Raw genomic sequence first — 11,874 nt, forward strand, 5'->3', positions numbered from 1 at the left:
ACAGCATATTTCAAGTCAGCCTTTCTTGTTTTTTAGTAAAAGTGTTTATCTTCGAGACCAGCCTGACCAAAATGGTGAAGCCCCGTCTCTACTAAAAATATAAAAAATTAGTCAGGCGTGGTGGCGGGTGCCTGTAATTCCAGCTACTCGGGAGGCTGAGGCAGGAGAATCCCTTGAACTCGGAAGGTGGACATTGCAGTGAGACGAGGTCATGCCATTGCACTTCAGCCTGGGCAAAAAGAGCAAAACTCCATCTCAAAAATAAATAAATAAATAAAAATAAATAAATAATAGAAGTGCTTATCTCTACTTACATTTTCTCCCGAGAACTACTTTGAGCATCCCACGGTTTCAGCAAATGCAGTACTCTTGTAGCGCATTTCTAAATCACTTGATTTTTTCATTTTGATTTTCTCTTAAACTCAGAATGACTTAGGAAGTAATACAAAAAAAGATGGTGAGAAAATTATATGTTGATAGATCTCTTCTTGGCTGTACTTTCACGTTCATTTCTAACTTTATTTTACTGTGGTCAGAGCATTGCTCCTTTTAGGAATCACTTGAGGTCTTGTTTATGGGTGAATACTTTGGCAATTTTTGTTCACAGTTCCGTGTCTGAATCGGTTTGTCCTAACTCCCATCCTTGGTTGTTGATTCTATACGCTTTGTTGCTTCTGTTCCGCAGTACTGGTTTTCCTAGTATGTTTGGTGATTCTTGGTTGTGTGTTCGTTGTATCTGCTACCTGTCTATGAACGCTGCTTCTGTTTGCTGTAATGAATGCAAAGGACACCAGTGAGTTTCATTCGAAGTTGCTGAAGCACTCAACAAATTCGGGTGGTTCTGCCGGGGGCAGTGGCTCACGCCTGTAATCCCAGCACTTTGGGAAGCCGAGGGGGGCAGATCACTTGAGGTCAGGAATTCGAGGCCAGCCTGGCCAACATGGTGAAACCCAGTCTCTACGAAAAATACAAAAATTAGCCGGGCGTGGTGGTGCACTCCTGTGATCTCAGGTACTCGGGAGGCTGAGGCAGGAGAATCACTTGAACCCGGGGGGCAGAGGTTGCAGTGAGCTGAGATCATGCCATTGCATTCCAGCCTGGGCAACAGAGCAAGACTCCATCTTACAAAAAAAAAAAAAAAATTCGGGTAGTTCTCCTCCTGGGGGTATTGCTCCAAGTAGGATGGCCTCCAGTAAGATGGCTTGTTTACAGCTGGGACACAGAGAACAATAACTTGCCCAAACTCACGTATCTGTAAATAACAAAGTCTGGCCATTCTGGCCCAAAGCCCACACAGTTCTCCTGATGCCACAGCACCCGCTAAGGCTTCGTAATGCCAACCAGCCCACTCCTGCTTCCGATTCCCCAATAACCAGACAACTAACAGAAGGTTTAGGTATATTTCTTTTTACTCTTAAAAAAAAAAAGTTCACAATGATAACCTGCAAACTGCAGAAAGCGCCACGGGTTTCAAGCTCCTCACCTTCGGAACATCACCCTATCCTTCCCCTTCCCTTAAAATCCTAGATGAAAATTCCCGAGAAAGCAGAAGAGGCCCCCAGATGGGCGGATTCCCAATCCCGGACCCCTGCGGCAGGTCGAGGCATTGAAGAAATAAATTAAAGGAGAGGTGGCTCCTGGCTGGCCTTGTCCAGCTCTGTCTCGCAGACCCAGCGGTAGGGCCTCTGGCAGACGTCGTCGTTCCAGCGGCCGTCGTCGGTGAAGTGGGCACAGTCCTCGCCTCCTCCGAGCCCGTGGCCGTACCAGTCGTCCGGCTGCTCCGGCCTCCAGTTCCTGGGGACAGAGCCAGCTGTGGGCCCCAGGAGGTCGGATCCGCAGGCGGGTCGCTCCAGACCCCTCAGCCCAGGGCCCCAGGCGCGAAGGCGGCCAGACCCAGGCCGAGGGAGGGCGCGCACTCACTTGAAGCCCGTCTCGTAGTCCGTCCCGTCCACCCACTTCCAGGGCCCGTTTTGGTCGTGGAGGCCCATCCAGGTGTTCACAGGGCCTATGTGGTGCTGGACAAATTTCTGAGGAGAGAGAAGGCGGGTGGTGATCTCTCCGAGGCCAGCCAGCCTCCCAGACCCTCCGGGTCCTCACCTGCTCCTCCCAGGACGTGACCACCACCAGGTGCGCGTCCTCCAGCCGGCAGTAGTTGTCGGCGTCAGCCCAGGCCTTCCCGGAGCGAGAGAACCAGTAGCAGCTGCGCTCGTGCTCCACCCAGTTGACCGGGCAGCAGGCCCTTTCTGAGCCTGAGCGGGAGAAACGGGGCGCAGGGGCTAAGCGCTGCCCAGAGAAGGGGGGAGGCAGAGAGCGGGCCGGGCTGGCCTCCTTACCATTGCCCTGGAGCGCCGCCATCTGACAGCTCAGGCTCCGCAGGTCAGACACGAACTGCTTCACGTGGAGCAGCAGGCTGGAGTGATCTGGGGAGACCGGGCGGAGGGGAGCGGGAGGAGATGCGGAAACCACGGGGAGGGAAACGGGAAACGAGGTCAGCCCTACATCCTCCTGCTGGGACCCGAACACCCATCGCATTGCCACAAACAGCAGCGGAGTTGGCCTGAGAGACCCCCATACACACACACACACTCCTACACACACAACACACCCTTACACACACACTCACACAGACACACAACACATCCTAACACACAGACAATATACAACACACACACACACACACACAACCTAACCCACATACACACACACCGACAACACACAAAACACAACACATACAACACACCCTAACCCACAGACACAAACGCAGACAACACACAAAACACCTACAACACACAACACACAGAGACACACAACACACCCTAACCCACATACATCCACAACACACACAACACACATAACCCACATACAGACAACACATAAAACACACAATACAGAACACACAACACACCCTAACCCACATACACAACACACCCACAGACACACAACACACCCTTACACATACATAGACACAACACACCCTAACTCACATACACAACACACACAACACACCATACACAACACACCCTCACACGCACAACACACCGTAACCCACATACACAGACAACACACAAAACACACAAACACACACACCCTAACCCACATACACACAACACACACAAAACACACACAATACACCCTCACACGCACAACACACCTTAACCCGCATACACACAACACACCCTTACACACCCACTCACACACAAAACACCCACAACATACACCCTCACACACACACACGGAACACACCCTAATCTACAATCACGACACACACAACACACCTTCACCCACGACACACACAACACACCTTCACCCACACACACACAACACACACACAACACACCCTCACCCAAACACACAAAAACCACAACACACCCTCACACAGGCACACACACACCCTCACCCACATACACACATTCACACAACGCACACCCACACATACAACACACCCTCACCCACATACACACATTCACACAACGCACACCCACACATACAACACACCCTCACCCACCACACACACCACACACACACCCTCACCCACACCCACAACACACATATACTCTTTCACACATGCACACAATGCACATTCACACAAGCACATACTCACACATACATGCACTTACACATATACTTACATTCTCACACACATGCAACACACTAACACACATTCTCACATACACTGACACACATTCTCACACACATAAACACAGACTCACATTCGCACACACCCACACTCCCTCATTCTCACACACATAAACACACAGACTCTCACACACCCATCCACACTCCTCATTTTCACACAGGCACACACACACACTCCCTCTCATTCTCACAGACTCTCACACACACTCATAGACACACACACCCATCTCATTTTCTCACACACACACTCCCTTTCATTCTCACACACAGTCTCACACACACTCCATCTCATTCTCACACTCACAGACACAATCCCTCATTCCCCCACACATGCAACACACACTAACACACACGTTCTCACACACATACACTGACACACATTCTCACACACATAAACAGACTCACACTCGCACACACACCCACACTCCCTCATTCTCACACACACAGACTCTCACACTCACACCCATCCACACTCCTCATTCTCACACACACCCTCATTCTCACACTCAGACTCTCTCACACACACACCCATCTCATTCTCACACACAGACACACACCCCATCTCATTCTCACACTCACACACACCCCATCTCATTCTCACACTCACAAACTCTCACACACTCACAGACACACACACCCCATCTCATTCTCACTCTCACACACTCACAGACACACACCCCCATCTCATTCTTACACTCAGACACACACACCTCATTATCACACTCACAGACACACTCCCTCTCATTCTCACACTCACACACACTCCCTCATTCCCACAGTCTCACACACACTCCATCTCATTCTCACACAGACACACACTCCCTCATTCCCACACACAGTCTCACACACACTCCATCTCATTCTCACACTCACAGACACACACTCCCTCTCATTCCCACACACACAGTCTCATACTCCATCTCATTCTCACACTCAGACACACACTCCCTCTCATTCCCACACACACACATCTCATTCTCACACTCACAGACTCACACACACATCTCATTCTCACACACACACTCCATCTCATTCTCACACTCACAGACACACACTCCCTCTCATTCTCACATCCACACACAGGCTCTCATACACACACCCAAAACACACTCCCCCTCATTCTCACACACAGACTCACACACACACTCCCTCTCATTCTCACACACATCCACACACACTCACACTCTCTTTCTCACACATCCACACACACTCTCACTCTCTTTCACACACACACACACACACACACACTCCCTCTCTGACCTTCACTCAGGTCCTTCTGCTGTTTCTCCAGCTGGGACTCTAGCGACTTCATCTTTCTTCCCACATTGCCTCCTGCGGGAGAGGCTCGCTCAGCGTTCCCGACAGCCCCCCAGCCCCAGCCCCAGCCCCAGCCCCGCCCCAGCGCCCTCACCCTGGGTGCTCAAGCCCTTGACCTGGGCCTCCGTGCTCGCTGTGAAGTTGCTGAACGTCTCTCTCAGGCCCCGCAGCTCCTCCTGCAGCTGGGAGTCTGGCCAGGAGAGCGTGCAGAGAGAAGAAAACGGGATCGCTGTGTCCGCCACCACTGCACCCACCACTCCCTTGCCACGGTCCCCCGTCAACACCCCCCAATGTTGCCCCCTTCCCTGCCCACCCCTGGGGCACCCACTTTGGGATCCGATCACACAGACAACCACAAGCAGCAGGAGGCTGAGGCCCAGGGAGAGCAGGAGGAGGCGAGGTCCGGAGCAGAGACGCTGCAGGAGGGGCTGGGGAGGAGGTGGCCCTGCAAGAGGAGGGGGTGTCAGGAGCGCGGGGACAGAGGGGACCCTGGCACAGCTCCAGGGTCCTAGAAGGGTAGCAAGCTAAGGCGGCCCTAGTAGTCTAGGAGGAACCATGTACATGAAGAAATGCGGGCGGTGGGCGACCCTGCAGGGCCAGAGGCAACTGGAAATCGGGGAGAAAAGAGGGCTGGGGAAGGGGGCTAAGCGCTGAGCCGCCCCATCCCACCGAGGCCCTGAGCTTTTGCTGACACCTAATGGCATGACTGCGTCACTGCAGCCAATCCAGGAACCTCAGCCCACCCCCTCCTCCCGCGCCTTGAAACGCAATTGAGTGGCCCCGCGCCTCGGAGTCGCTGCTTCCCTTGAAAGTGGGGAAAGAAGGAAGGTTTCTCTGTCCATGAATTCCACTCGTCTTTGGCTGCGTGCAGGGAGAGAAGGTGCAATAGCTACCATTCAGGCCCTCAAGTCTTCCACCCAGCAGGGGGAAGAGACACGTTAGCCCTGTCCCCTGAGAGCTGGAGGGTTGGGGGGGCCTCCCTGCCGGGTCTCCTCCGCTGCGGACCCTCCCTTCCGTCAAAGCGCGCTGCACCCCATCCCCCACGAACTTCATCCTTGCTCAGCCTAAACAATTCCCTGCTCGGAGGACAAAGAAATGGGTCAAGGGGAATTTGTTTTTGAAGCAAGAGAGTCTCGTTCTCCCTCAGGTCAGAGATCCCTCATCCCCCCCCCTCACAGAATCCTCAGACCCTTCATAGAAACCTTTCCCCCCTTCACCAAACTGATCACTGACACACACACGCACACGCACGCACGACCGGGGTCCCTGGGTGGTGTTGGAAGGGGAAAGGAAGAGGGGGCCTGACTTCGTCATAGGAAGCCGACAGTGACATCTCTCCAGCTTCCAGCTGTTCCCACACCCCCGGGTCCACCTCCGAGGGCCAGGAGGCACAGGAAAGCTTTGGGCACCTGTCACCAATAAAGGGACTCCAACCCCACACTCTGCCCCTCTCCTGAGAGAGGCAGCTCCGACACCTTTCCCAGTGTTGGGGGAGGGAGACAGACCCAGAGAGAGAGCCAGGCTCATGGGCAAGAGTAGGAGCTGTGGCTGGAGGGTGGAGAACCGCCAAATTCTCGCCTTGCAGAGGCAGGGCAAGGTGGCCCTCACCTTTTCTGAGCTGATGGTGGTCACTCTCCTCATTGTCCAGATGCTGAAGGTCTTGATACTCCTTGGTCATGATAGGGCTGGCGCTGGACCTGGGACTGAGTCAAGACTGAGGCTGGGGCTGAGGTGGGGGCTCACCAGGACTAGAGTGGGAATGAGGGGCCCATCTCTTTACTCCCATCTGATTGACGGCTCCATCATGGAGACCTTTCTTCTTTCTTTCCTTTTCTTTTTTTTTTTTTTTTTTTTTGAGAGGGAGTCTCGCTCTGTCCCCAGGCTGGAGTGCAGTGGCATGATCTCAGCTTACTGCAACCTCTGCCTCCCGGGTTCAAGCGGTTCTCCTGCCTCAGCCTCTGAAGTAGCTGGGACAACAGGTGCACGCCACCACGCCTGGCTACTTTTTTGTATTTTAGTAGAGACGGGGTTTCACCGTGTTGCCCAGGCTTGTCTCAAACTCCTGAGCTCAGGCAATCCACCCACCCCAGCCTCCCAACGTGCTGGGATTACAGGCGTGGGCCACCGCGCCCCACCGGGATCTTTCTTCTTTCCTCCATCCCCTCCCAGGCCTGACATCCAGAATCCATCCTTGATGTTTCCCACCCAGCACCCCCCAACACATCCTGGGTTCCCTCCGCACCCCTGCACCCCCAGCCAGCCTCCCACCACCTCTCTTCCCATTTTACTTGCTCAGGGTCTCAGGGTCTGACTCCCAGGTTCTTCAGTGCTGTGCAGATGCCGAACTAAGGAGGGGGGCTGAAGCTTGGAGAATGGGGGTGGGTGGACAGCCGTGGACAATGGGAGGGGAGCGGGCAGGGTCCATAGGAGGGCCCTGGGCCCCGGTGTCTCTGTGTCTGCGTGTCTATGTGTCCAAGCACGCCAAACGTGGCATCTCCAGTGCCCGGGACTTTGGACAGTAAACAGAGGTGGAAATGGATTGGAACTTAGGGGAGTGTGGGGGTGGGAGTGGGGGATGGGTTGCCTCTGCTCTGCTCCCCAGGGAGGAGAATTGTGTTGCCCCCACACATGCCAGTCACCTCACTCTTCCGTGCACCATTTGGGAGGGGTGCCAGGCCAGGAGGGGCTGGGGTGGGATTTGCCATATCCCCCCTCCCTCCCCGTTTCGCTTCCTGCCTCTAAATTCCCCAGAACTATTGGTGTCTCCAAATATCCCTGAACAGGATCAGAGGGACCGGTCCTCTGCTCTTGCCCAATCCAGACCTGTGACCCTGGCACCTGAGCCGCAGGCCCCAGTTTCCTGTGGGGCTGAGCCCCAGGCTTCCCAGCTCTGGCCTGACTTGCTTCCCTCTCCTGGGGAGTAAAGTCCTCCAAGCAGCATGAGGGCCAGCTTGGTTCCAGGAAAGGCAGGAGAGCCTCCGCTGGGACTGGTGCCAGCAAACCTCCACTCACTACTACTGTGTGCCTCAGGTCACTGCGTTCATGAACTTCTCTCATTATCCCCAGAGCACATCCCATTTCACAGATGAGAAAGCTAAGGCCCTACAAGGTAAGAGCTTGCCCAGGGTCATGCTGCAAGGAAGCAGCAAAGGGTAGACTAGAACCTGGGCAGCCTGACTCCAGGCACTGCGTTCGGGCCCCAGAACCACACCCATCACACAGAGCCAGGATCCCATCCGGTTGACACAGCTGGGCTCCAGTGTCCCAGAGATGCTAAACCATGGTCCCTCACAGCCCCACGGGGCTTCAGAGAGAGCCATGTGAATTTGAATTATGCTCACTTGGAAATCAGGCAATATTAAAGATAAGTCTCGGCTGGGTGCAGTGGCTTACGCCTGTAATCCCAGCACTGTGGGAGGCCGAGGCGGGCGGATCACCTGAGGTCAGGAGTTCAAGACCAGCCTGACCAACATGATGAAGCCCCGTCTCTACTAAAAATAAAAAAATTAGCAGGGCATGGTGGTGCACACCTGTAATCCCAGCTACTCAGGAGGCTGAGACAGGAGAATCGCTTAAACCCAGGAGGTGGAGGTTGCAGTGAGCCAAGATTATGCCACTGCACTCCAGCCTGGTGACAGAGCAAGACTCCATCTCAAAAAAAAAAAAAATAAATAATAATAATAATAATAAGTCTCAGCTGGGTACAGTGGCTCATGCCTGTAATCTCAGCACTGTGGGAGGCCGAGGTGGGCGGATCATCTGAGGTCAGGAGTTCGAGACCAGCCTGACCAACATGGTGAAACCTCGTCTCTACTAAAAATATAAAAATTAGCCAGGCGTGGTGGCAGGCGCTTGTAATCCCAGCTACTCGGGAGGCTGAGGCAGGAGAATCGCTTGAACCCAGGAGGCGGAGGTTGCAGTGAGCTGAGATCGCGCCATTGCACTCCAGCCTGGGGGACAAGAGCAAGACTTCATCTCAAAAAAAAAAAAAGATAATAAGTCTCACTTTAGGCCCAAATGTGAAGTCATCCAAATCCTATTTTACAGTTATTTCAATGAGAAAACAAGGCTTGAATTTTGAGAGTTTTCAATGATGTGAGATATTCAGGAACACATCTCTTGCATAAAATGTGACAGGTCTGTGTGTGCCCTCCTTTGTCTGTGTCCTGACAACCACCATGTCATTTATATGTGCTGGGACAATGGCCAGTGATTTTGTTGACTGTTGGGCTGTTAATTAAACATCCTCTAATATAATCACTTACAATCGGGCTTATTCAGGCAAATGAACCCACATTATTTCGGTCGGAATAGTGGTCACCCGGCTGGGCGCGGCGGCTCATGCCTGTAATCCCAGCACTTTGGGAGACCGAGCCAGGCAGATTACCTGAGGTCAGGAGTTCGAGATTAGCCTGGCCAACATAGCGAAATCCCGTCTCTACTAAAAATACAAAAATTAGCCAGGTGTGGTGGCAGGCACCTGTGGTCCCAGCTACACGGGAGGCTGAGGCGGGAGAAATGCTTGAACCCGGGAGACAGAGGTTGCAGTGAGCCGAGATCGTGCCACTGCACTCCAGCCCGGGCAACAGAGGGACACTCCATCTCAAAAAAAAAAAAAAGAATAGTGGTCACCCTCACAGAAATAGTGACTAGCCAAGAGCACAAGAGGCACGTCGGGGATGACGGAAAACTTCAGCTCTTGGGTGTGGATGCTGGTTACACCGTGGTGGTGTTCAGCTTGCAAAGCTGCAGAAAGGTATGCAGTTATGATATGTGCATTTTTCTGTTTGCACATTATATTGGAGTAAGAGGCTTTCAAATCTGATTTCTACTCTATAACCACATTCTCCAAACTCATTGATTAGGGAGCAGTGCTTGGATCAGTGCTGAAAAACACCCTCTAAAGCCAATAACATTTATTATTATTATTATTATTATTATTATTATTATTATTTTTAGAGATGGGGGTCTCACTGTGTTGCCCAGACTGGTCTCAAATTCCTGGCCTCAAGTAATCCTCCCTCCCCAGCCTCCTGAGTAGCTAGGATTACAGGTTTGTGCCACCACCCTTGGCAAAGCAAGTAACTTTAGAATGGAAGTCAGAGATGGAAGGCAAACAAATAATACCATGTACCAGGCCACTAACTTCCAAGCCCTCTGCAAAATACCAGAGATAATACTGAAAACCAAAAAGTAGCTAAAAACAAAACTATGCCACAATGGTGGTAGATTGATGCCCTCTGAGAATTCATTCACCCTTTACATTTATTCCTTTAAGAACATGTTAGGCCGGATCTGGTGGCTCACGTCTGTCATCCCAACACTTTGGGAGGTCAAGGCAGGAGGACTGCTTGAGGCCAGGAGTTTGAGACACATGTCCTGGGCAACATAGCAAGACCCCATCATGCCTGTAGTCTCAGCTACTTGGGAGGCTGAAGTGGGAGGATCACTTGAGCCCAGGAGTTGAGGCCACAGTGAGCTATGATGGTGCCACTGCACTCCAGCCTGGGTGATAGAGTGAGAACCTGTCTCAAAATAAGTAAATAAATTAATTAAATTAAATTAAAGGTTATAGGCCAGGCGTGGTGGCTCATGCCTGTAATCCCAGCACTTTGGGAGGCCGAGGCAGGTGGATCACGAGGTCAGGAGTTTGAGACCAGCCTGGCCAAGATAGTGAAACCCTGTCTCTACTAAAAATACAAAACAAAATTAGCCAGGCATGGTGGCGGGCACCTGTAATCCCAGCTACTCGGGAGGCTGAGGCAGAGAATTGCTTGAGCCCAGGAGGCAGAGGCTGCTGTGAGCTGAGATCGAGCCACTGCACTCCAGCCTGGGTGACAGGGCGATACTCCGTCTAGGAAAAAAAAAAAAAAAAGATTATATACCTTGGTTAGGGTAATCACTCTGTGGTTTATCCCTGTGTATGCTAATAAATTCGAATGCCTTTCTTGAAAATATATTTTTTGGCTGGGCGCGGTGGCTCACGCCTGTTATCCCAGCACTTTGGGAGGCCAAGGCAGGTGGATCACGAGGTCAGGATATCCAGACCATCCTGGCTAACGCGATGAAACCCCATGTCTACTAAAAATACAAAAAAAAAAAAAATTAGCCGGGCGTGGTGGCGGGCGCCTGTAGTCCCAGCTACTCGGGAGGCTGAGGCAGGAGAATGGCGTGGCGTGAACCCTGGAGGCAGAGCTTGCAGTGAGCCGAGATCGCATCACTGCACTCCAGCCCGGGCAACAGAGCGAGACTCCGTCTCAAAAAAAAAAAGAAAAAAAAAAGAAAAGAAATTTTTTGGCCAGGCATGGTGGCTCATGCCTCTAATCCCAGCACTTTGTGAGGCCGAGGCAGGCAGATGGCTTGAGCTCAAGAGTTCGGGACAAGCCTGGATAACATGGAAAAACCCTGTCTCTACCAAAAATACAAAAAATTAACCAGGTGTGGTGGTGCATGCCTGTGGTCCCAGCTACTCACGCGGCTGAGGTGAGAGGATCGCTTGAACCTGGGAGGCGGAGGTTGCAGTGAGCCGAGATCATGCAACTGCACTCCAGCCTGGGTGACAGACCAAGACCCTTTCTCTATGTGCCTGTAGTCCCAGCTACACAGGAGGCTGAGGCAGGAGAATGGCTTGAACCCGGGAGGCGGAGGTTGCAGTGAGCCAAGATCCCGCCACTGCACTCCAGCCTGGCGACAGAGCGAGACTCCATCTCAAAATAAATAAATAAATATAAATAAATAAATATTTTCTTTAATACAAATTAACGTTTTCAAATATTGAAGAATTTTAGAGGATATGGACCTTGGATTTTCCTTGTGGAGAAAGTCTCCTGTATTAATTTTGTATTGCTGATAACAAAGGAAGACCCATAAAGAGTTGCAGTCAGGGCAGTGGTGAGGTCAGATCTGTGAGTTTAACAACAG

General features: G+C 52.1%; 1 protein-coding gene across 3 annotated transcripts; it reads right to left on the bottom strand.

The window, feature by feature from the left end:
* Nucleotides 1–1,391: 1,391 nt before the first annotated feature.
* Nucleotides 1,392–9,731, bottom strand: ASGR1 (asialoglycoprotein receptor 1). Of its 3 annotated transcripts, XM_003810110.8 has the most exons (8): nucleotides 6,562–9,726; nucleotides 5,282–5,398; nucleotides 5,048–5,143; nucleotides 4,897–4,968; nucleotides 2,334–2,420; nucleotides 2,098–2,249; nucleotides 1,921–2,027; nucleotides 1,392–1,794 (listed from the first exon to the last, which is right to left on the bottom strand). In XM_003810110.8, the coding sequence occupies exons 1-8, from the start codon at nucleotides 6,629–6,631 to the stop codon at nucleotides 1,620–1,622; spliced, it is 876 nt and encodes a 291-aa protein (XP_003810158.1). In that variant the 5' UTR covers nucleotides 6,632–9,726; the 3' UTR covers nucleotides 1,392–1,619. The 3 variants fall into 3 exon arrangements, with proteins under 3 accessions (XP_003810158.1, XP_034797294.1, XP_003810159.1); XM_034941403.4 differs by lacking the exon at nucleotides 4,897–4,968 and having other exon boundaries at nucleotides 6,562–9,731; XM_003810111.8 differs by lacking the exon at nucleotides 5,282–5,398 and having other exon boundaries at nucleotides 6,562–9,717.
* Nucleotides 9,732–11,874: the final 2,143 nt, after the last annotated feature.

Source organism: Pan paniscus, chromosome 19, assembly GCF_029289425.2.
Source record: "Pan paniscus chromosome 19, NHGRI_mPanPan1-v2.0_pri, whole genome shotgun sequence".
Classification (NCBI taxonomy): Eukaryota; Metazoa; Chordata; class Mammalia; order Primates; family Hominidae; genus Pan; species Pan paniscus.